At 36.6% G+C, this 26,345-nt stretch overlaps 2 protein-coding genes and 1 pseudogene across 5 annotated transcripts; all 3 read left to right on the top strand.

Moving 5' to 3' along the window:
- The first annotated feature begins 16,426 nt into the window (after positions 1-16,426).
- LOC111905726 (7-deoxyloganetic acid glucosyl transferase) lies at positions 16,427-18,671 on the top strand. 4 transcript variants are annotated; one of them, XM_042899568.2, is made up of 4 exons: positions 16,511-16,705; positions 16,784-16,877; positions 16,986-17,535; positions 17,610-18,671. In XM_042899568.2, the coding sequence occupies exons 3-4, from the start codon at positions 17,022-17,024 to the stop codon at positions 18,518-18,520; spliced, it is 1,425 nt and encodes a 474-aa protein (XP_042755502.1). In that variant the 5' UTR covers positions 16,511-16,705; positions 16,784-16,877; positions 16,986-17,021; the 3' UTR covers positions 18,521-18,671. The 4 variants fall into 4 exon arrangements, with proteins under 4 accessions (XP_023757218.1, XP_042755502.1, XP_042755501.1 ...); XM_023901450.3 differs by lacking the exon at positions 16,784-16,877 and having other exon boundaries at positions 16,427-16,536; XM_042899567.2 differs by having other exon boundaries at positions 16,784-17,535.
- A 1,476-nt stretch (positions 18,672-20,147) lies between these two features.
- Positions 20,148-22,490, top strand: LOC111905780 (superoxide dismutase [Mn], mitochondrial-like; annotated as a pseudogene).
- LOC111905727 (bZIP transcription factor 11) lies at positions 20,607-21,200 on the top strand. Its single transcript, XM_023901453.3, has one exon. The coding sequence runs from the start codon at positions 20,703-20,705 to the stop codon at positions 21,198-21,200; it is 498 nt and encodes a 165-aa protein (XP_023757221.2). The 5' UTR covers positions 20,607-20,702.
- Positions 22,491-26,345: the final 3,855 nt, after the last annotated feature.

Here is a 26,345-nt window from a genome sequence, read left to right as displayed (position 1 = left end):
CCATAAAGTCTCAAACTTTATCACTTGGGACGTCCATAAAGCTCTTAACTCAATGTCTTAATTCATTAAGACCCACCTACATCATACATGAGACAACCAAAGCCATTGGGACCTCATTTTTCATGCTCAAGACCCCTCCTAAGGTCTGAAAGGACAGATGATCTCAACCAACTCACATCATGCATCATTTTGGGGTTTGAGGGACAAGAAATGATGTCAAAACTTCACAACACCAAGATCCACACAAAATAATTGTCAAGCAAGAGACTTTATACCTCAAAATGGCTCCAAAAGATGATGCCTTCCCAGATCTATGAGCTCCAGCCACCCAACTCCTTCCTTGACCACTTCCTCTTTTCCTCTTCCAAGCTTAAACCACCAAGATGAGCTTTCCAATGCCAAGATCTCTAGAAATGGAGGTTGGAACGTTCTAGGGTTTCTTCTGAGGCTAGGGAGGCTGATATGGGAGCTAGGGTTGAATCCATAATGTTCTATATATAGTGGCTCGCCCTCAAATTAGGGTTTAAAGACTCTGGACGTACGCTGGGCGTACGCCCCACATACCCGCGTTCATTTACCCAATTACGCTGGGCGTAACCCAGCCTACGTTGGGCGTACCCAAGCGTGTCCCATTCTCATGCATGGCCTTTCTCATCAACTTTTCCCATTAAGGGCTATAAATGCCAATATCTTCAAAATGTCATAACTCCTTTATTCTAAGCCCGTTTCCGAAGAACTTTATATCCACGCGAAGGTGGCGAGAAGCCCTATGCTTCTATCAACATACATAAGTCCGAAACCTTCTTAAATAAAACCCATTGCCCATAAAAGACCAAAACGCCCTTACTCTTGATCCCGGGGATCCATGAATAATTACTCTTAGAACGGGGCGTTACACCCAAGGTGCAACGGGAATGGGTAACAGAGTGTATAGACCTGCATTGATGTGTTGAGTTTTGGCCACGTGACAAATGCGACAACGTGCGATCACACGGGCAACATCTCGCTCCATTTTTGGCCAGTAAAAATGATCATGGATTAAGTTCAAAGTCTTGTCCCTTCCAAAATGACCCGCAAGACCTCCAACATGACTTTCCAAAATAATTGAGTCCCTTAAGGAACCCATTGAAACACACAAACGAACACCTTTGAAGAGATAACCATCATGTTTTGAAAAATCTCGAAGGGAGTTGTTCTGACAGTTATTCCAGATTGTTTTGAAGTCGGGATCATCCTGGTACAACTCTCGAAAGGTGTCAAAACCACGGACCTGAATTTTCATCTCAAAAGTGAGCACATGTCGTCGACTTAATGCATCAGCCACGATATTTGACGACCCCACTTTGTGTCTTATGACGAAGGAATAAGATTGCAAAAATTCGACCCATTTAGCATGACGAGGGCTGAGTTTTTGTTGCCCCTGGATGTATTTGAGTGCTTCATGATCAGAATATAGAATGAACTCATTGGCTAACAAGTAATGACGCTACTACAAATAAAATTACATTTAGTGGCAAAAAAAATTTGTGCCACAATAGTTATTTTTTTAGTGGCACATATTTATTTCTGCCACTATAATACCCTTGAATTGAAATTTTTTAGTTTTGATGATCCCGCTCCAAGTTCCCTCCAAGTCTAGATATGGCGCTTCTCACCCCAAAACTAATATCATGTGAGAGGCAACCCTAATTCCCTGTCTGTCTCCAGACTCCAATCTTCTCTGAAACCCTAATCTTTCCCTAACCGGTGGCCTAACCACCACATACCGTCTTTTCCACCAAACACAGTCGATACCACCATCCTCACCATCTGTTCCAATCAATCATCGATTTTCCCTCTAGAACCTCGTATCCTTCATCCTTCAACTTCACAACATCGATTCAGTGTTCCCTCATCCTCCATAACTTCGAATCAAAAGTTATGAGCATTTATTTGTGAAGGAAGAAACTCAACCCATTCAGATTAAGGTACTTCGATTTTGATTCAATTTCCCCACGATTCCCCTGTTAGTTCGAATCAAAATTTTTGTTTTGGCAGTATAATGTGGTTTATTTTTATCGATTTCTATAAACTATCCTCTCCTGTTTTTCGATTTCTATTAAGAGTACAATTTTGCTCTTCCGATTTTTAGAACTCTGAGAATATTTTTAAATATGCAATCTAGGACTCATTAGAGTTGAAATGGAAGTATTCTCCTATTTGGTTCTAATTTTGTATGACCATGCCCCTCTTGCTATGAAATTGCCTGGTTTTTTGTTTTTGGCTTTGGAATTTTATCAAGTTGCGGTGTAATCATCACCACATTTTGGTTGCTTTGATTCTTAAAGAGTTTCTTTTTTCAATCTGGACGATTCTACCCTTGATGGTCTATCCCCTGCGCATAGAGGTGTATTTAGAGAAACCTTCTATGTAACGCCCGCAAATCTGGGCTAGTCAAATTAGAGGCAATAGGGGTCGAAAACAACTTTTCGACAAAAGATTATTTAGAATAAATAATCTTAACCAAGTTGTAGAGTATGTTACAAGGTTTTCGTACATATAAAGAACGCCGAAAACCGAGTTATAACGAAGAAGTTATGACCCGTTGAAGTTTCGCAACGGAACCGGCACGATACCGGGAAGCGTAAATAGTGAATTTACGATAGAGCGAGATTTAGCCTTAGAGATCTAAAAGAAAGTCGTAGAATATGTTAAACTAAGAACATCAATAAAAAGAACGCCCAAATCTGACTTCGTATGAGGAAGTTATGATTTTTCTAAGATTTAGCATAGCAGTGCACAGCCCGAAATCTGAATTTTAGATCGGTCGATTTTTAGCCGACGGGATCTAAATGAAAGTTGTAGTACTCGTAAATACCAACGCGTGGATATAAAGAACGTCGATAATAGAGCTCGTATGCGAAAGTTATGGACGAAGCTTAGTCCCTACTTTTCGAGCGCGGCGAATTCGATACAGTTTCGTAAATACGAGATAGAATGAGAATTAGCCAACGAGGTCTAAATGAGAGTTGAAGATCTCATTAATAGGAACTCAACGGTAAAAAGACAGACAAAAATGGAGCTCGTATGCGAAAGTTATGGACGAAGCTTAGTCCCTACTTTTCGAGCGCGGCGAATTCGATACAGTTTTGTAAATCCGAGATAGAATGAGAATTAGCCAACGAGGTCTAAATGAAAGTTGAAGATCTCATTAATAGGAACTCAACGGTAAAAAGACAGACAAAAACGGAGCTCGTATGCAAAAGTTACGGACGAAGCTTAGAGACTACTTTACTATAAAATTCCTATAAATACAAGGGTGAACTCCTCATATTTTCTTCACACCATAAGGCTCTCTTTCTCTCTCTAACTTCTCTCTAGCCTCCCTAAACCCCTCCCAAGTCTACGGAACCTCCCTAGCACGAGAAGAAAGCCCCGGAGCGCCCGACGGCTCCGAGAAGAAAAGCTTTCGGCTTGGAAACGCTGCTCCAGCGAAGACCGGTTTTTAATAAAAACTCGCTGTAAGTGAGCTACGCCTATACTATATTTAATATAGATTTTATTTAATTATAGTAACATTATTAGGACCTTAAAATAATTATTTGGGCTATTATTATGAGTTATATTGAGTGTTATTTAACGCTTATATAATAGTAATAATAGCTAGACTATTAATTAGTCGTGGTTAACGTTAAAAACTAAATCCTAGTGGTATTGATACTAGGTTTTGTCGAGGAAAATTGTTTTGAGATAACGAAGTGCTGTCTGAGTTCGGAATCACCACCTAATCAGGTGAGTGCATAGTTACTTTCATCTTACACATAGATATGAAGTATTTTATTATAAATTTACGTGCTATGTGTGCATATTGTCTAAATACTTGCTGTCTATGTTGGTGAAAGATTTTTATACATGTTTTAAATGATGTAAACTGTATAAAGTATTTTATATCTACAAGATATGTTGGGTAAAACATGGGTAGATGAATGATGATGGATAAAAGCTGAAATAGAGGAACATTAGTAGTACGGACCTAGTGCCCTATAGGTATACATTGGCAGCAGTGGACCTAGTACCCTATAGATGAGCACTGGCAGCTGCGCCACAACCCGTAGATGATTTAGATCTACGGTAAATGTCCTAGCAGCTGCGCTCCAAGGATAGTATCGGCAGCTGCGCCTAATAAGGAGCCTTATGACCATGACAGTAGTGTTTAAAGGTCAATACCGGCAGAAGCGCCTCATAGAAAATGTCCTAATTCTGGCAGCTGAGCCTAAGTGACAATATTAGCAGTTGCGCTTGACCAATGTGTCATTGGCAACAATGGACTTCATGTTGTTTCCTTAGGATGATCCTTAGGAATGAATGAATGAGAAATAGCTGATTCTTAGGGTAGATCCTTAAGAATAAAGAAGATAATGGGGATGGGTAATTGGGTTGATTGTTTGATTGTTTAAACATAATAATTATATTATTGTGGGTTGAAAACCCTATGTACTCACCAGGTTTCCCAACCTGACCCACTCAGTTTATTTATATCACAGGTGTTGATATGAAGTGACATTACACTGAGAGATTTAAAGAGATGTAGATCACTAGTGTAAATAATTGTAAGTTCTGTTTATGCTTATGTTTCTGTATTAACGATGACATCCCAAACGTTTTAAAATGAAATAAATACGTTTCTTCGAAAATGTTTTAATAACGTATTTACCATGTTTTTCTGGGAACAAATTCCGCAACATTTTTTATAAAATGAAGTACTCTGATTTTTATAAAGCATAAACAACATCGGTCTTTTTTGGCCGTGAAAATGGGGATGTCACAGTTGGTATCAGAGCATTAGTTTAAGCGAACTAGGAATATGGATTTATTTCTAGACTTAAACTTAGAATGCTAAGCGATGATTGTGAGGTGTGAGCACTAGCTTATTTTAGGAATTATGCCTAAAATGCTTTTATGTGCTAAATGCTTTATGCCTTATATGCTGTTATTTATTCGGATCTATGGTCTGTTGCCGACCGGATCTGGAAACCTTATATGTTTAGGATTCTAAACGTACGACTACGATATTAGAACTAGCATGTAAACGTTTCGGAGTGATAAGGATGATTTAAACGTCAATCCTAAGTAAAGGTCTAGATTCACCTTATTCGGTGTATAGATCAAAATGGCAAGGACCCGTAGCGGAAACGTGAATGCAAATGAGAATAGGAACCAACCCCTAGTGGTTCAGCAAATACCTGTTGTAGAAGAAGTTGCACCTGAGCCAGTCACGATGGCTAGAGTTCAAGCCATGATTCGGGCTATGCGAACTGAATAAAGGGAAGAAATGAGGAGGATGTCGAATAGGGACGAACCTACTATGCCCAATGAGCAACCCGAGCTGATTCCCGAGCAATCGGAGGAAGGGAACTACAGTCGCCAAGTGAGTCAAGTGGGGACTCAAGATGGCCTGGAGAGGAGAAACGACAAGGATGGGCGAATGTACAAGAATTTCTTGGGTGCGAAACCACCAAGTCTCTCAGGAAGCCCAAAGCCTGTTGAGATTATGGATTGGATCTCCGAAATGGAAATGGTGTTTGAGAGCTGCGACTGTAGCGAGAAACAGAAGAATGTCTTCGCCGTAAGACAACTGAAAACTGGAGTCTTGAGCTGGTGGAAGCTATTGGCAGATACGATGCCACGAGGAGAAGCCTTAAGGATGTCATGGGAAGAGTTCTTGGAACAGTTGAAAATGCAGTACTGCTCGGAGATAGATCTGATAGACCTAAACAACGAGTTTCAGAACCTGAAGAAAGGGAAGATGAGTGTTGATGAGTATGCCACCGCATTCACCAAGAGGATGAAGCTATTCCCCTACTTGGTGCCTTCTAAACTCTCCAAGATTGATAGGTTTGCTAACGAACTGCCCACTGACTTTGGCCCAATGGTCAAAATGGCAACTACCTTGAAAACAGCTGTTAGGGCAGCTAAGAACGTAGAGGCCCAGGTAAGAGAAAATGGTCTAGAAAAAGATAAGTCAGGAGAGAAGCGGAAGTTTGAAGGATCTTCAAGGTCCAAAAAGGAAAGCAAGACTACCCAAAGAGAGAGGGGGCTACAAAGCCATATGTGCCGCCAAAGCAAAAGGCGAGAACATTTCAAATGATTCTTGACGAAGCAGATGACAATGCGAAGATTCAGGAGTTAACGCTTGACATCCAAGGATCGAGTTATGGAGTAATCGTGTAGATAGTACCTCGCGATGTAGCCTGTTAGGGGCATAGTTTAGGGTGAACTTGAACACCTATGTAAACATTTTAAGGAATAATATAAAACCTTCGTTTTGATATTTTATGTGTTAAACTGTTATGTGATTTTCTTGTATGGTGACTTGGAAAACTGCGAGACAATACTTGGGACGGGTATGAGTAGGTGTGGATGGTAGTAGAGGCCTATACTACCGGAAGCACAGGACTCACACTTGGATCAGGGAAAGTCACAAGGTTACCAAGAAGCTAGTAATTGATTTCGTTTTATTCAAGTGTGTTGTTACCATCGTTTCGGTAATGACTAAGAAGATTGTTGATATTCCGACCCTAGTGGTCATATCGAATCAAGTCCGACTACGATGAGTATGTTGTGTGGTTCAGAGAACCAAGTTTGATGTAGCGTCCGACTTAAACCAAACGGTTGAAATCAAAGCGATCAATAGAAGTATCGCACTCGTTGTTAAAGAAGTTGGTGGCTAGAAATGCCTAATGTTAAAGTGTGATTATATCACATTAGAACATGAAGGAAGGCATAGTCTGTTTTAGAATTTAACTCTAAGAGACCTAAGTCTAAGTGTTGCAACATACGATGATAGGTCATTAGAATATGATACATCGATCTATATTAGTAATAAAAGAACTTATCTCAAGTCCCTATCCAGCAAGGATCGAGATTGTGACTTGAAGGTCATAATTTGGAGTCTAACCTGAGGTAGAGAGCAGGTGCATGATCGAGTACTCTTACAGTCAATGAGTTTAAGAGATAGAATTGAAGGAATGTAGAAGTTATAATTATTACCTAGGATGAAGAGATGACGTATGGAGTCATTATACGACCCTGTTTCATTGATGATTCCGGGACGTAATCATCCTAAGGGGGAGATAATTGTAACGCCCGCAAATCTGAGCTAGTCAAATTAGAGGCAATAGGGGTCGAAAACAACTTTTCGACAAAAGATTATTTAGAATAAATAATCTTAACCAAGTTGTAGAGTATGTTACAAGGTTTTCGTACATATAAAGAACGCCAAAAACCGAGTTATAACGAAGAAGTTATGACCCGTTGAAGTTTCGCGACGGAACCGGCACGATACCGGGAAACGTAAATAGTGAATTTACGATAGAGCGAGATTTAGCCTTAGAGATCTAAAAGAAAGTCGTAGAATATGTTAAACTAAGAACATCAATAAAAAGAACGCCCAAATCTGACTTCGTATGAGGAAGTTATGATTTTTCTAAGATTTAGCATAGCAGTGCACAGCCCGAAATCTGAATTTTAGATCGGTCGATTTTTAGCCGACGGGATCTAAATGAAAGTTGTAGTACTCGTAAATACCAACGCGTGGATATAAAGAACGTCGATAATAGAGCTCGTATGCGAAAGTTATGGACGGAGCTTAGTCCCTACTTTTCGAGCGCGGCGAATTCGATACAGTTTCGTAAATACGAGATAGAATGAGAATTAGCCAACGAGGTCTAAATGAGAGTTGAAGATCTCATTAATAGGAACTCAACGGTAAAAAGACAGACAAAAATGGAGCTCGTATGCGAAAGTTATGGACGAAGCTTAGTCCCTACTTTTCGAGCGCGGCGAATTCGATACAGTTTTGTAAATCCGAGATAGAATGAGATAACGAAGTGCTGTCTGAGTTCGGAATCACCACCTAATCAGGTGAGTGCATAGTTACTTTCATCTTACACATAGATATGAAGTATTTTATTATAAATTTACGTGCTATGTGTGCATATTGTCTAAATACTTGCTGTCTATGTTGGTGAAAGATTTTTATACATGTTTTAAATGATGTAAACTGTATAAAGTATTTTATATCTACAAGATATGTTGGGTAAAACATGGGTAGATGAATGATGATGGATAAAAGCTGAAATAGAGGAACATTAGTAGTACGGACCTAGTGCCCTATAGGTATACATTGGCAGCAGTGGACCTAGTACCCTATAGATGAGCACTGGCAGCTGCGCCACAACCCGTAGATGATTTAGATCTACGGTAAATGTCCTAGCAGCTGCGCTCCAAGGATAGTATCGGCAGCTGCGCCTAATAAGGAGCCTTATGACCATGACAGTAGTGTTTAAAGGTCAATACCGGCAGAAGCGCCTCATAGAAAATGTCCTAATTCTGGCAGCTGAGCCTAAGTGACAATATTAGCAGCTGCGCTTGACCAATGTGTCATTGGCAACAATGGACTTCATGTTGTTTCCTTAGGATGATCCTTAGGAATGAATGAATGAGAAATAGCTGATTCTTAGGGTAGATCCTTAAGAATAAAGAAGATAATGGGGATGGGTAATTGGGTTGATTGTTTGATTGTTTAAACATAATAATTATATTATTGTGGGTTGAAAACCCTATGTACTCACCAGGTTTCCCAACCTGACCCACTCAGTTTATTTATATCACAGGTGTTGATATGAAGTGACATTACACTGAGAGATTTAAAGAGATGTAGATCACTAGTGTAAATAATTGTAAGTTCTGTTTATGCTTATGTTTCTGTATTAACGATGACATCCCAAACGTTTTAAAATGAAATAAATACGTTTCTTCGAAAATGTTTTAATAACGTATTTACCATGTTTTTCTGGGAACAAATTCCGCAACATTTTTTATAAAATGAAGTACTCTGATTTTTATAAAGCATAAACAACATCGGTCTTTTTTGGCCGTGAAAATGGGGATGTCACATTCTATCACTTTGTGGTGGATGTCGGTAGACATCACAAAGAATTACATTTGAGTCGATTTGTTGATTGTGAAGCATCTGCTTAAAGAACATGCATCAATTTTTGCTTCTTCTTCATCTGTGTTTTGTATATTCTGATTACCTCGTAGTTTTTCTTCTTCATTTTGTGAGTATTCTTATCTAATCAATAATTTAAGACTAATTTCGCATGATAGCTATCTTCAACTATCAGTCAACCTATGAGGTGAGCTAATGGAAATGTGGTGAGTACCATTATTTGTTCTAATGCAGTCAAAACTCAAAATAAGATCACATAGAGGTACTTTTTCTTTTCTTGTTGTAAAATCTTATTTTTGTTTTAGGTATGTCAATATATCATTCACTTTTGAGCAACATATAAATTAAGCTCCCAAAAAATAATAAAAGTTATATCATTTTCTATAAGGCTAGGTGGCATTGATATTGTTCAGTTCCTTAACAAGCTCGTTAACAAAGACAATTAGCAATCAATTTGACCATATTTACTGATTTACAAAACACTGTTACTTAGGTGCCTATAATATGTGACAATAAGTAGTGTTAAACTTGAACCATGCCATTTTAAGTGCTCATAGTAGGTTTGCTACAACTTTAAGAAATATTTTTGGACAATTTAGTAATTAAGTTCTATGAAAATTAAGTAAATTATGGCAAAATCTTGTTCTTACCGCCCCAACAAGCAGTGTTATTATCATTTAGTTTTCAGTTTTGAAATATGAAGTGAACTTTTTGTTTAATTTTGTGTTCATTTAATGTGCAGGTTATACTAACATTACTAAATCCTTTAACAACAGGTCAATTAATAGTTTGAGCAGCACCATGTCATTTTTACCACTACTCATCTTTTTGGTTCTCCCGTTTCTTTTATTTCTTTTTTCATTCCCCACTTTTTATCTTTCATTTGATTTAGATTCGACATCATATAATTACTAAGGAGAGCAAGTTAATATTCTAGCTCCATCATTCTTTTTCTATCGTGTCTCTTTTGGCAGATATCATACATGAATCCAGAAAGCGCTTGGCCTGGGTCGTAATAAAGGGATGTTGAAGACAATTATTCAAATGATGACTAATTTAAAGTTAAGGATGCAGAGAAACATGGGTACATTCGATTTGTATGAAGGATGACCATTGTAAAAGACAATGGTTCAAGTATTTAGTCTGATCGTTTTTTATTTTGTGTAATTACTAGCACAATGTTTAGACTTATTAAGCATTTTGGAAGCTATTTTTGTTTTAAATATTGAGGATATTATTGTAAGACAAGTTAGATTTAATTAAGTAATGTTTTATGTTGTTCATGTATTATCTTAACTATTTTTTTATTATTTAATGTTTCATTTCAATTTTAAAAAACAAATTGGACCTAATTTGTACTATAAATGTTTTGTAGTAAAAAAAGTGATCCCAAAAAAATTAAAAAAATGTTTTTTTTTTAATTATAGCAATTATATAGCAGCATAAAAAAATGTCAAAAAAACCAAAAAGTGCTATAGTGGCATAAAGAAAAGTGCCACTAAAACCCAAAATGACTGCAGCGACACAATCAAAAAGTGTCACTAAAAGTCTTTAGTGGCACTTTTTTTTGTGCCACCGATTGTCGAGGGGGTCTTTAGTGGCACTTTTTTGGTTTTAAGTGGCACTTTTTTGTGCCACTGAATGTTGTTTTATTTGTAGTGATTTCAAACTCCGAACAATGGCATAAAACTCTTTGTCGTATGTAGAGTACTTGCGACGTTTTTCGTTGAATTTTTCGCTAAAAAATGCAATGGGTTTTTGGTTCTGGCTTAGCACTCCCCCAATTCTGAGACCCGAGGCGTCACATTCAACCTGAAATATTTCTTTAAAGTTAGGAAAAACCAAAACAGGGGCTTGTGTGACTTTGCGTTTTAACTCCTCAACGCATTCTCAGCCTCTTTTGTCCAACAAAACTTTCCCCCTTTCATGCATTCTGTCATGGGGGCAATGATACTACTAAAATTCCATATAAAGCGCCGATAAAATGAGGTCAACCCATGGAAACTACGAATGTCATGAATCGTAGTGGGTGTAGGCCAGCTCGTAATGGCTTCAACCTTCGGTTCGTCCATCCTTATGCCATCGTCTGAAACTAAATAACCAAGAAAAAAACTTTGCTAGTAAGGAAGTGACACTTCTTTTCGTTAGCATACAACTTCTGCTCCCGCAAGACCGTAAAAATCTGCCGAAGGTGTGCTACATGTTGCTCCATATTATTGCTGAAAACCAATATATCGTCGAAGTAAACAACAACGAAGCGGCCGATAAATGGTTTGAAAACATGGTTCATCAGGCGCATGAATGTGCTCGGTGCGTTGGACAAACCAAATGGCATTACCAACCTCTCATATAACCCGTCATGTGTCTTGAAAGCGGTCTTCCATTCATCACCGGGTCGCATACGAATCTAGTGGTACCCGCTACATAAGTCAATCTTGGAAAAAACTATTGAGCCATGCAACTGGTCGATCAAGTCATCGAATCGAGGAATTGGGAACCGGTATTTGACTGTTATTTTGTTGACAGCTCGACTATCGATGCACATGCGAAAAGTTCCTCCTTGTTTCGGAACTAACAAGGCGGGAATGGCACACGGACTCATACTCTCCCGTATTAGCCCCTTTTTCAAGTAACTCGTTGACTTGTCGGTGTAACTCTTCAAATTCTTTAGGGTTCATGCGGTAGGCGGGCTTATTTGGAATGGTGGAGCCTGGTAAGAAATCAATACAATGTTGGATTTCCCTCATTAGTGGTAGACCAGATGGGATATCACTTGGAAAAACACCCTGAAACTCCTCGATTAAGGGTTGGATCAGTTTGGGGATGGGTGGGGCTTGTTTGTTTTCATCTATTACCACTAGAGCATACATGAGGGTTTGAGGAGTAAGCTTTGTTAACCCCCTAATTTCAGCCTTTGATAAAAATAAATTGTCAATGGGGTTATCTCTTGTGTCGAGGGGTGCTAAGACTATATTTACTCCATCTTTCTTGAAACTATAAGTGTTTAAAAACCCATCATGTTTGGTCCTCTGATCATATTGCCAAGGTCTTCCCAGTAGGATGTGACACGCATCCATGGGAATTACCTCACACACCAGACCTCATCAATATACTTTTTTCCAATCGAAAATTGAACCATACAACGCTTACTTACTTTGACGACATTTCCCTTCTTCAGCCATGTCAGTTGATACGGTTCTGGGTGATTTACCACCTCGAGGTCGAGCTTCTCTACCACTGTTGTTGCCACCATGTTGTCACAGCTACCTCCATTGATTATGACACTGCAAAATTTCCCTTTCGTAGTACATTTGGTGCGAAAAATGTTATTTCGCAACCACGAGTTATCATCAACTGTTTTTGACACATCTACATTTAAAACACATTGGGCAATCAGGAGTTCACCATGATCAGCATATACCACTTCGTTTTCGTCCCTATCACTCTCCTTTTCATCTCCGGTCTCATAAACAGGAGCTGATTCTTCCACCAGGGTAACTAACTGCTTGTTCAGGCATTCTCTAGTGATGTGTCCCACACCCTGACACTTGAAGCATCGAAGAACACGGGGGCATGGTGCGTTGTTGATAGTACTTCTTGGGGTGTCAACTTTAGGGTTGGGTGTTTTGTTGGTGTGCGTCGGTGGGGGTCGGGAAGAGGTTATAAACCTGCTGCCTCCTGCTTTGCCTCGGTTCTTTAACTGTTTTTCCACTTTTAAAGCTAAGCGACATACATCCGCATACGTCCAATACTGTTGTAGATGAACGATGTCTGCAATTTCAGGTTTAAGAGCACCCAAAAATCGAGCGATAAGCTGTTCTTCCTCTTCCTCAACAGCACAACGCATTCTGAGTTGATCAAACTCTGCGATAAAATCTTCAACGGAGGAACCCTTTTGGCCAACATTATGGTAATCTAAAAAGGCTTCTTGTCGGTGATTGACTGGAAGGAACTTACCTTGTAGCAACTTCTTCATCTTTGACCAAGTCTCGACCTTAGTCTTCCCGTCCCTCTGGCTTCGTTTTTTCTCGTGTTCCCACCAAAGCGAAGTAGACTTTCGAAGCTTTATGGCCATAAGCTTCACTTTAATTGGTTCTGGGACATATTTGAGATCAAAAACTCGCTCCACCGTGTTCACCCAATCAATAAAATCGTATGGGTGGGTCTTACCGTCAAACTCAAGAATCTCTATCTTCATTCCCAAGTTACGCAAAGGATCTTCATTGTTTTGTCTCTGGCCATGTAGTTGGTATGTTTCAAAGGCATTACATCGGGGGGCACCGAAAGGGTTCTCTTCTTCGTCTTCAAAGTTGAGTTCCAAACTGGCCTCCTCTGAACTTCTCTCCTCCTGTCGTAGCTCCAACTCCATTATCCGTTGTTGCAATCTTTCAATTTCGATATCACGTGGGTCAGGTTGCTCACCGTCGTTGCCTCCATCGGCGTTTCTACGAGAGTTACGTCGGCCACGTCCGACCATTTGAAAGACAACCTGTGTGCTCTGATACCAAATGATGCAAACTCTAGCAATCAAATGGTCAAAACGATACAGGTGATAAAGAACGAGAACAAAAGGTCTCGATAACTTTTAATCTTGAAACAAAAAAATTCAGTCTTCAAATTCCAAGAAAAAAATAAATTTATAGGTCAAATAGAATTACCCTAGAAAAAACATGAAATTAGCAAAAATACTCCTAGAGATTTCGATTAGAGGATATACTCCAAAAATAAAGATAATCTTCTAAAGAAATCTTTATTATTTAAATAAGAAAGAAATAAACTTAAAAGGAAATAAAATCAGCCAAAATAAGGCTGTGATTGGATGCCCCTGCATCAAAGGGCCCAAGTCTCGTGGGCGTTGGGTTCATCTGATCTGATAAATAAATGAGTTCCTCGTTCACTCTTTACAAAATTTGATCAACCTTTTTCAACGAAAGCATTTTTAGCTCATGTGACATGTAAGACATAAAAATGTGCATTATAATGGTTTAAACTTTAAAGTGCTATCATTTGTCGATTTAAAACAAACCAAAAATAGCACAACAATACAATTTGAAATTGAAGCTTTAATCATGGAAACTTGGTTCACAACACAAGGATGCCATAGATTTTATGTTTTAAATCAACAAATGAGGACTCGAGCCATTCTATATGTTAATGCACTTCTTGAAATTCTGACTTGGTTATATGTGCATGACTCCCAAAACTTACATATATCACAGACTTGGGAGCTTGGGTGTCTAGCCATCCTAGAATATTTCATTCTTGTTTGATCAAGCTACCTGAGGACGCTAAGAAATTCTTGGTAGATGGTTTCCACTATAAGTTCTTTGAAGTTATTCCAATTAATCTCCATGATAACCTAGCTCGCCTGTCTAACAATATTGGTGATAAGGTGCCCAAAAGTCCAAAACCTTTGTTGGTGTGATTTTTAGGATGTTTTTGACTTTGATAAATGGATATTCTGGCACCGATGTTTCGGAATCTGGATCTGAAAATATCCATTCAAAAGTTATTTTTATTTTATTTATTTTTTTAAATATTTGTAATGCGTTTGTTATATCCGGAACATCAACCTGAACACACGTTCCAAAATTTTTAATCAAACTATGAACGCGAATTGCATCAGTGAGATCTATGTTACAAACATATAAATGATGATCTTCAGAATAAACAATAAATAAGAATGTATGAGGAAAAATCAAATAAATTAAAAGAATCGTTACCAACATTTCCGAACCAGACAAAATCATTATTATTTAATTAAAACTTAAACCAAATAAATCTAGCTTTATCTAACTTAATCTATTTTAAGCATAATAATTCCTACTTTAAACATAATAATTCCAGTTGATGGTCCAAAAAAAGAGAAGAATCCAAAAGTGCGTGGATCATGTGATATTTATAAACAATATATTTTCAAAATAATTAATTATAGTGGATAATTGAAGGAAGTGATTTTATAGCCTAGCGTTAACTTTGGAGAAGGGGCTAAAAAAAGAATTGTAAAGATATTTTTTAAAAAAGGGAGCTGATATATCCATTCCGTTTTTTAATCCTTCCACTTAAAATTTAAGTGTTGTGACCTTTTTACCCTTGTCTTGTTTTTTTAAAAGACAGAGAAAGATCCTATTTGACGGTAACTCTTCTTCCCAAGCGACTATCGCTGATTCCTCGTTGCCGTTCAAGAATTGTCGGCCGCCATTGCTTCTTCCAATTCGCCGGTCGCAGGACGCCATTGATTCTTCTAACATTAAGTAAGTTTTTTTGTTCTAATTCGTGTTACACATGAGTTTTTGTTTAGTGGATTTGGGTTCCTATCGAGATATAGGTTTCAACTTGTAATCCTCTTCCTTTAAAGAGCAACTGTAATGCAAACAAGTGTTTTGGTTAAATCTTTCAGAGAGTTTTCTTCCTTATGTGTTCAAGAGATTTACCATTTTCTAGTTGTCATGTAACTCTTTTTTTGCTTCTTCAAATTCTTTCTGTTACAAGGGCATCGAGTCGGTAAAAGTACAAAACAAATAAAACAAAATTCATAAAATGTTTAAAATACCTAGCCTTTTCCTGTTCGTTTAGGATATATGTTTGTTTCCCTGATTATAAAATTGATTCAACAAATTAGAATAACGTAAATGGACTAAACAAGGGATCCTATTGATGAGGGCTTCTAAAAAAAGATGATGGTGATGATCAGAACAGGGGGTCGACATGGAACAGGGGTGGAGATGATGATGGTAATGCCCTGAAGGTGGAACTATGATGACTCTTGTTGTGTATGATGAAGGTTGTCGACAACACAGTCTGGTTAAGAAGATGGTGGAGGCTGGATGTGAATGATGGTGTGCTGGCTGAGATGAAGAGAACATGGAAGGTGGTTTGATGCAGAAGATGATCAGTTGAAAGAGAGGTAGGGTTGTACAGATGGTGGTGATGGTGAGCTTCAATCAGAATAGAGTTTTGTAGATGGTGATGGTGATGGTGTTTCCAGCTAAGATAGGGAAGCGAAGACGATTAATGGTGATGACGATTAACGGGGATACAGTGATAGTATGATAGATAAGAGGCGACAACTATAAACTATAATGCATTTCTGTCTTTATATTTTTTATAAATTAAAATAAGGGCAAAAATGTCAAATTCTTTGATTTTATGTGGATGGATAAAAAAAACAAGTGGAAATATCAACTCCCTTTCAAAAAGAATAGTAAAGAAACCAAAAAATAATTTCGAAATTTCAAGATCAAACCATTTTTTGAAAAATATTCCGGAACAGTTTCCAGAATGAAGCATTAGAAAATTGTGGTAATTTTTTCAAAAAAATTTATAACTTGATAATTATTATTAAAATAATCATTATACGGGTTAAATTACCGATTTTGGTTATTATTATTAAAATAATCATTTTATATATACGGGTTAGATCCTTAATAATAGTATTGTTTAAGAATTAAATAATACCCAAGATCATATTAAAGGAGGTCGCAGAAAAGGACCCGAGTATGTATTCAATTCCTTGCAGAGTCTGTTTTTGATTGAATCCAAGGGTAACTCTCCCCTCATTTCTGCTGTGGCAATTACGACTGTATTCCTCGTATTTATCTGCACCCAATGAAGATTTTTAGTTTCTGGATGATTATTGAACTTGTTATTTCTACTTTTTAAGTGTGAATTAATCATGTTCTTCCTTTCAATCCGGTTGAAATTTTGTTTCTGGTGAGATCTGTATATGCTAATTAATCAGGTAGCTGAATCGTGCTAGTCCTTACTGTAATTTACCTGTTGTGTCACTAGGGTTTAACTTGGATGAATTTGCTGTTGACGACACCTCCATTGTGTTTTGGTTTAAGCTACCTGGTAGCAATATTGGGATTAAGAGTTTTCTTTGGTTGGTTTACTCTAATTTCATTCTTGTAGCTGGACTTGGACATGACGTGATTTAGTATTTTTAGATAGAGTTATGACATGAAATCAATTATCGATGTTTCTTCTACAGATTCATAAACAACAAAAGCAAGCAACAATTTCTGTGATGGATCAAGAAACAGTACTCCCACCTCATGTGTTGATATTCCCGTTGCCATTACAAGGCCCTGTGAACTCCACCATCAAGCTAGCCGAGCTTCTTTGCCTTTCGGGTCTCCACATCACCTTACTTCTCACTCATCACATCCACACCAGACTCCTCAAATACTCAAATATACAGTCCCGTTTTAGCAGCTACCCAGGTTTCCACCTAGAAACCATACCTGATGGCCTTCCAGAAGACCATCCTCGCTCCATTGATCGCTTTATCGAAGTGTTGGAATCTTTAAAAACCAAAAGCAGTATCCTCTTCAAAGATCTGCTGACCTCAGGCAAACTAAGTTCAGATTCACGCAGACCAGTAACTTGTATAATTGCAGATGGAACTATGGGGTATACCTGTGATGTAGCTAATGAAATAGGAATACCCATTATGTATATTCGTACAATCAGTGTTTGTTGCCTGTGGGTTTTCTTCTGTCTTCCCAGCCTCATTCAATCCCGTGAATTACCATTCTCAGGTGCGTATATTTTTTCTGTAAATTCCTCCATTTTTGGTAGCTGATCTATTTTACTTTTTTGATTAATCAAATAGGAGACGACTTGGATACACCCATAAAGAACATACCAGGCATGGAAGAATTCTTGAGACGCCGTGATCTTCCAATGTTTTGTCGTTTCAACCTGTCAGATCCAAATGTCCAAACCTATCTCTCTGAAGGTACAGAGAACCCAAGAGCTCATGGGCTTATACTCAACACTTTTGATGATTTAGAGGGTCCAATCGTCTCCCAAATACGCACTTTCTGTCCAAATTTATACACCATTGGTCCACTACACGCTCATCTGAAGCTCAACCTAGAATCCTTCTCCTCGTCACCGCCATCTTCGAACAGTCTGTGGAAAGAAGACATGAGCTGTATTCCATGGCTGGATTCACAACCACCAAAATCCGTGCTGTATGTTAGCTTTGGAAGTCTTGCTGTAATGACAAAGGAGCAATACATGGAGCTCTGGTACGGGTTGGTGAATAGTGGTTCCCGTTTCTTGTGGGTCATACGGCGACATTCAGTCCTGAGTGATGTCACTGAAATCCCACCGGAACTTTCCAAAGGCACGGAGGAGAGAGGATGCATTATTGAGTGGGCTCCGCAAGAGAAGGTGTTGGCCCACGGTGGTGTGGGTGGGTTTTTGACACACAGTGGATGGAATGCGACGCTCGAGAGTGTGGTTGAAGGTGTGCCGATGATTTGTTGGCCTTACTTTTTGGATCAACAGGTGAATAGTAGATTTGTAGGGGAAGTGTGGAAGTTGGGTTTGGATATGAAGGATACGTGTGATAGAGTGATTGTAGAGAAGATGGTGAGGGAATTGATGGAGGAGAGGAAGGATGAGTTTAGGAAGTCGGCGGAGGAGATGGCGAAACTTGCAAAACAATGCTTCATGGAAGGTGGATCGTCTTATTGTAATTTAGAACGTCTAATTAATGACATCAAAGCAATGTAAAAAAAAAACTGTTGAAATTAATTCGGTAATGAAATCCCAAATCATTCATAAATCCCCAACAAATGGTATTATATCAGAATTTGGTTTTACATCTAGAAGTGGTATCATCCTTCGCTTGTAATCTAATATGACATCAATGTTGAATTGTTGATGTCTTGGAGTTGTTTAAGCTCTCATGGAAGTTCTTTAATGGTGTAAGAAACACTTTATTACAAGATATAACCTAGCTATAGAAAGTTAAATTTTCACACTGGTCCATCAAGATTTGCATAAAAATATGTAAGTCTAAAGTATCCAGATCAAGAAAATAAACGAAAACCAGAAATTTGAACATACTTAAGGATTTAGAAGGAACATTCATTCGTTCTCCTAGCGATGATTCAAAATCAAATTCTGATGTAAGTGAACAGCTCAATTTGTGAAAAAGCCAAAAGTAATCTGTAACGGGCCAAAAAAGGAAAGGAAAAAATGAACAAAAGAGATGTAAAGATGAAATCAAAGAAAGATTTTTGTGCATCTTTAAATATAAAGAAAAGGAGACGATAGTAGTAGAAATAGAAATAGTAAGTTTTAAAGCCAAATTAAGGTTTTGATGATTTTAGGATCTTTACCGAATCAATCTTGATTGCAAGAAGGAGCCATGTTCGCCAAAACTAGAAAAGAAATGGATTAAATCTTTAAAAAGCCTTTTTTTTTTCAAGTTAGATGCAACAGATGAAAAGAACGAGACAAAATTTTTAGTAGCATAATTTTGTAGCTAGCTATTGGGTTGAGGGATTCTCTCCAACTTCATGTTACTTGTAATTTCTGGCTGATCATACTACTTTCAAGTGTCAAAGAAGATGTTTTTAATGTTCTGTTGGACATATTCAACTTACATATAAAATCGGTAATATAACTCACTACAAGAAAAAGACCATTTTACGACGTGCAAACGACGACACTCATTGATTTATGTTACGCAAAAGAGAGTGACATTAAAAAAGTGTAATCTCTTCAAAAAATTTAAGAATTTAGGTCGCGCATTATTGCGTGCCCTTAAATTAGTGTCCAAAAACCAAAAACAAAAAAAACACAGAGGGCACCTATAATAAGATGCGTGTCGTCTAAGGATGTCGCTTTATAAATTTAATTTGAACGCGCGTTCTATCCTTTAATAATCAGGGGAACGCATTCCATCCTTTAATAATCAGGGGGGAAAATGAAAAAATGAAATCCTAAAACATTAAAAACCCCGCCTTCCTTTTTTTCTTCTTTCCCTCTTGCCCTAATTATCGATTCCTCATTTTTCTCTCAGATTTGAGTCTCCTCTTTCATCAAAAATAAGAGGTAGCAAGGTAAATTTTCTGAGATTCGAAACTATATGACTCGAATTAGAGGTTGAAGATCAGAAATCGATGGTTACAAGTCAGATTTGGGATCGAAAGTCAGAGGTTCAAGGTACAATCGGAAACATCAAGAGAAGGAAAGCAAAAGCGGAGGAGGCATCAGGTTTGAAGATTGTTCTCTTCTTCTTCATGTATATGCCCTGGATTTCTTTCTCTTACATTCAATCTCTAAATATTCTTTTATTCCCTAAATCAGGTACAAAGATTATTCCCTTCTTCTCCATCTGTTTTTGGAACACATGGCTCTACGAACCCTCGCGACTGCTAAAACCCTAGGTGCGATATCAAAGTTTTGGCAACATGTGTGTGGATTGCAGACGTTCACGCTTCCCGATCTTTCCTACGATTATGGCGCACTGGAGTCGGCGATTAGCGGAGAGATTATGCAGCTCCATCACCAGAAACACCACCGGACTTACATAACCAACTACAATAAAGCTATCGAGCAGCTCGATGATGCTATCACCAAGGGAGATGCTTCAACTGTTGTCAAATTTCAGAGCACTATTAAGTTCAATGGCGAAGGTTAAACACTACAATTTCCTATCTTGTCGATTTCAGTGTTTTTGGTTGAATACTTGCTAGAAGCGTTATGTACAAATTTACATCTATATCTTATATATATATATATATATATATATATATATATATATATATATATATATATTTAATAGATAGATAAATCTAAATAGTAATAATAATAATCAATTTGAAGCTCTATTACCATCTGGGTTCTGTTTAAAATCTTCATTTTCTCTCTTCGAATCTGCAATTTCAAACTTGAAGGTATTCTAATGGCTTCCTCTAGTGGTACGACAACATCATCAGGTGGTTCATACCCAATTCAGAACTCGGGGTCTGATGAAGATCTTCAGCAATTGATGGATCAGAGGAGGAAGAAGAGAATGATTTCGAATCGTGAATCTACAAGGAGATCTAGAAAGAGGAAGCAAAAGCATCTGGATGATCTCAAGAGTCAGCTGAATCAACTCAGAAATGAGAACAACCAGATCATATCAAGCGTCAGTATCACCACCCAGCATTACATAAGCGTGGAGGCGGAGAACTCTGTTCTAAGAGCTCAGGTGGCGGAGCTGAGCCACCGGCTACAGTCTCTGAACGAGATGATCGCTTTTATGTACCAACCTGTCGACACCGGTTGTAGGTTTGAGGACGAGCAATACGGAAGCGGAGGTGGCACTGAGTTTGTCGACGAGTTCATGAATAACTCACTGAGTTACCTTTATGCAAACCAGCCTATTATGGCTTCAGCAGACATGATTCAGTACTGAGTCATGTAAATCACTCAATTTTCTGGAAGAATCTCACTCCCACCAGTGTTAGTTTCTTGACTTCTTCTTCTGATTTAGATGATAATTCTGACTTCCGAGCACTATAATTTGACCAAAACTGAAACCCTAAAACCTTATTGTAGGAAGGAGGTGGTGAGCCACCACATGGTTCTTTGGGCTCGACTATCAACTAGAGCTTTAGTTCTGTGGAAAAATTGATTGCTAAAAAGAACGCAAAAGGCGCTGCTGTGCAAGGTTCTGGATGGGCGGTATGTTCCTTAATCTTTATTTTGTCATTTTGGTTTTTTCTTTCAACTTTTTTTTTTATTTTAAACTTATGATATATTTTGGCAGTGGCTTGCTGTTGACATAGAGTTGAAGAGGCTTGTGGTTGAAACCACATCAAACCAGGTAAGTTATCACTAGTTTTATTCAAACAAATTAGTATCCCTATTAAACTTCAGAATTCAAATTATTGAAATATGAATCTCTGTTGTAGGACCCACTGGTTACAAAAGGTCCAAGTTTGGTTCCTCTGCTTGGCATAGATGTTTCGGAGCATGCATTTAAACAAATTTCATTTTTGTATGGTATACAAATTGTACACATTTCAACTTATATATGTGTTTTTGTACAATTTGCAGTATAAAAATGTCAGGCCCGATTACTTAAAGAACATCTGGAAGGTGATCAACTGGAAATATGCAAGTGAGGTATATGAGAAAGAGTGCCCTTAAAAGAGTTGCAGGTTTGTTAAGATTTAAAGGATGCAATAAAGAAACCCTATTTTACCCTTGGGATAAGAACATACTGTGTATGAAACCAGTTTTCCTGTTACACATTGGATTTTTCTGATTAGAATCCATTGAATCATTGAGTTTCAGTCAATAACTAACATTCCTTTGTGCAGATGAAGCTTATGATTTCTGTTTAAGAGATGTTCAAATACTACCTATACATTCTCTCTCTCTCTCTCTCTCTCTCTCTCTCTCTAATAACTTTGTGAAGAATTGTACTTAAAACACGATTTTTTGTGCAGCTTCCAGAATTTATGATGGGTCTCGCAAATCTTGCTTTACTTTCTGGTGAACGTTCATCTTTAAAGGTACTTGTTATATGCAAAGAAAAGGGTCATAGTCTTGCATCAGATCCCACATCCATATTTACACTTACATACCCTCATTTGTCACAGGTTTTGGGACCCATAAGCCAGGCCTTGCATCATGCACCCCAGTATTTGGATGGCTTACCAACTGTATGCATATTACATGTACTCCGCCTTGCAAATTTGGATTCTGCTGGTAAGTTTATTATTTATTTATTTATTTATGTATTTTCCAATGACTTTTTTTCATAAAAATCTTGTGAAATATGTTTCCCGATCCGGCCATTTTAATCATTTTTTTGTCAAAGAATTTGTACACTAAATAGCACATAGGGGGAGGGAGGAGGGTGTTAAAATGATTATACGATGAAACATAAATTTTGTAAACTAAAATTTAATAATAATAATTTATCGTGTTAAAAAAAGGTTGTAAAAGTATTTATGATTCAAAGTAATATAATTTTTGATAATTATTTAAAGATAAAAAAGTAATTAAATTAATTAAAATCTGATCCTTATGATTGAAAGTAATATAATTTTTGCTAAAAATTACATAAATGCTCCCTCTGTTAACCAATTTACAAAACAACTCATGTCTTAATAAATTAATTGAAATCTGATCCTTATGTTATTCAATTGACATAACAGTCCCTGTGTAACTAAATTTTCAAAGAAGTACATTTGTTTTAAAAAATTACATAATGGCCCATGTGTTAATAAAATTTAATGAAATTTGGTCCCTTTGTATAAATCAAAGTCTAAAGAAGTAATCACAGTGATTTTTTTTTTTGCATTTTTTTATAATAATTGTTGTAATGTTGATTACATTCAATACAGTTTTAACAGAAACTTTAACTTTTTCATTTAAACATTATGTTCAAAAAGTTTTAAAAAAAACTGTTACAACCGAAAAGTATGATTTAGATTTATGAAATCACCATTACATCAATTATGCTAAAAAATTCAAGGATACCTAACATTATTTCTTTAAAGGGAAAAGGACAAATATGCCTTTTTCTTTATACTTTATGAAAAAACAAAAACAAATGAAACAAAAAACAGATACCACACTTCTGTTGTATGCTATCTCCTTCTCACGAAATAGATACCATAGAAAACAGATACTATGTATACATAATGAAAGTAAGATGATATATGAAACTCAAATCTTAAAAAAAAAAAGTAGTAGAAGGAGAAGAAGATTCGTAACAGAAGGAGAATGAAAAGAAATAAACTATAAACTGAAACTATGGATAGGTAAATGAAACTAGTTGCTAATTCTTGCGTTTAAACTTTTAATATTGTGTTTTTTTCTTTGTTTAAAATTTGTTAAGTGTTTTTTCTAATAGATTGTAGCCTTGGAATCCATACGAGACACTGGAGCAGTTGCAAGTTCTCGGGCTGCTGAAATTGGGCTTGATATTCTAGCACAAACAATCCAGGTGTCACCTAGTTATTAAAGTTATATTTGTAAACATGTATATAAATACAAGGGCATTTTGGTCATTATACCCCCATAAAAGTTTTTAAAAAAGATAGGTAACTATTTGTTGCGCTTAATTTATGGATTGATAACATTAAAAAAAATCACATCTCATAGTATTTTCAAATATACATTTCTCCTTTTGTCTTACAATTTTTATATTGAATGTTCAAGATGATTTAGATAACATAACTCGTTTTCTAATACTAGCAAGAGAACCTATAATCCAAGGAATTGACAAGCCCCATAAGGTAACAAAAAAGATAATTTATTTTATTGTATTTTAAATCAAATTATCAAATCATATATAAACTACCCAAACAATATTCAAATTTTATTTTATCGCCTCAATTTTGCAGACGAGCATTGTGTTTACATTAGAAGAAGGCCCGAGGGTCTTGTTCAATGGTTTAGCTGTGTTTGCTCTAAGGGAGATCAACTTATCAAAAGTAAGTTATTTTTTTCACCCTTTTACTTAATATTTTTGTGATTGAATGAAAGTCTTACTGAAAGTAATTGACAACCCTTTTTCTGTAAATGATGTTGTGATTGTGGGAGAGGTGTTTTGTTTTTCTCTGTTCCTAGGTAACCTTCTCAACAACATCATTCTACTTAAGCAGGTGATTAATCAAAGATTAAGTGATATTTTTAATCATGTTTGGCATTCCTTTCCAGTAAGAAACAGAGTTGTATGATTATTTGTTAGTTTTATAGGAATGTATAACACATATTAGCAATGTATTATTTTTGTTTAACATTTGAATGATTCTTTGTATGACATTATAATTTGTGCAATTTATTTTATACTATGCAATGGATTGTATTTTTTGTATATGGTATTTTATTTCTATTATAAGAAATTAAATGAAAATTTAATTTAAAAATTAATAAATATATAAATTTTTTTTAAACATTTAAATTTACAATACGCAAAAATGTATGTCATCTTCATTTATGACATGGCCTTTCTTGACAGGGGCTTTCTTGATACGCATTGCGTGTCATTAACACGCGCGTCGTAAGGTTACGACACGCGAATGCGTGTCGTCTTCCTTTATGACAGGGCCTTCCTTGATACGCATTGCGTGTCGTAACCGCGCGTCGTAAATGCGCGTCGTCTCTCTTTATGACAGGGCCTTCCTTGACACGCATTTGCGCGTCGTCTGAGCGTTTTACGACGCGCAATGAGCGTTGTAAAAGGCCTTTTTTCTAGTAGTGACTTCATTTCTTATTGTTCACCAATGCAACTTTTGCACGTCTCACTATGGCATGCAATTATATATATATATATATATATATATATATATATATATATATATATATATATATATATATATAGAGAGAGAGAGAGAGAGAGAGAGAGAGTGAGGTTTTTCTAAGAACCAATATATTTGTGAGAATTTACTAACTCATAATCAGCTCATTATTTTTTTTTCAAATTATGCGTCTAAACCATATTTAAGCTCAAAAAGAGATTTAACGATATTTTTTTTGTATGATCGCTGATTGTACTCATCAGCAGTCAATCTCACTGTTGATTGTGCATACATGCAAAACTGGAAAATAAATAAAATAAGAAAAAATGTCAGTTTTTTTGGGCCTAATATGATTTAGACGCACAATTTGGAGAAGATTTATGTTTTTGGTTTTGAAAATTATAAATTGACTATGAGTTCGTAAGTTCAAATACTTTTTTTAGCTCTCACAATAACTCAATCGATATATATATATATATATATATATATATATATATATATATATATATATATATATATTGGTGTATTGCATGTATAAGCCATGCATTATATTTCATTCGTTCTCACAATAACTCAGTCATATATTGAAGAATTCAAACTTCATACATCAAATTCTTGTGATCGAGTCGAGATACATGCAAGTTGAGTTTTGCACGCACTAGTATAAGTTATAACTATATCTTGAAGGATTTCTCTATATATATTTTTTATGACATAACAATTCACCATCTTTCAATTGCATTTATTTAAAACATTTGCAGCAAGCATCAATGACGAGCACTGAAATGACAATTGTGATCAACGGGTTCTGTAACTGTGATGGATGCATACAAAAGGTGAAGAAGACACTTAGTGAACTTAATGATGTCAAATTATTAACAATGAACCATGAGATTGGAAAATTCACCATCTTAACTGCTAAACACCTTGAAGTAATTAAATTTTCTCTAGAGCATACGTTTTCGAAGAAAAAAAAATCATTTTGTCTCTAGAAACCAACAATCCAAATCAATTGCCTCGTCAAAATATTTGTTTCTCCGGTAACTCCTCAAGGTACTACCGATGTTCATGATATAGCGAAAGCATTGACCACAATATTGAATGCCAACGAATTAAAAAGTGTGGAATACAATCAATGAAGTAGTTTAAAGATAAACTTCACCAATCAAGGGATCCAACCATCTACCTCTAGATCATCATCCACTAAAATCCAAAATGTTGGGAGTTATAATGGTGTTCATGTTAAAGATAATGATTTTGAATATGCTCCACCATTGCCACCATATTCTCTTATACTACAA

This window comes from Lactuca sativa, chromosome 2 (assembly GCF_002870075.4).
Source record: "Lactuca sativa cultivar Salinas chromosome 2, Lsat_Salinas_v11, whole genome shotgun sequence".
Classification (NCBI taxonomy): domain Eukaryota; kingdom Viridiplantae; phylum Streptophyta; class Magnoliopsida; order Asterales; family Asteraceae; genus Lactuca; species Lactuca sativa.
This window is presented reverse-complemented; position numbering and strand designations above follow the sequence as displayed.

Bases quoted from the DNA above. Each gene is read 5' to 3' on its own strand.
- LOC111905727 (XM_023901453.3), top strand. From the start codon at position 20,703: ATGGCTTCCTCTAGTGGTACGACAACATCATCAGGTGGTTCATACCCA.
- LOC111905726 (XM_042899567.2), top strand. From the start codon at position 16,971: ATGTTTCTTCTACAGATTCATAAACAACAAAAGCAAGCAACAATTTCT. The intron at 17,536-17,609 runs GTGCGTATATTT...TTAATCAAATAG, and splicing joins CCGTGAATTACCATTCTCAG to GAGACGACTTGGATACACCC.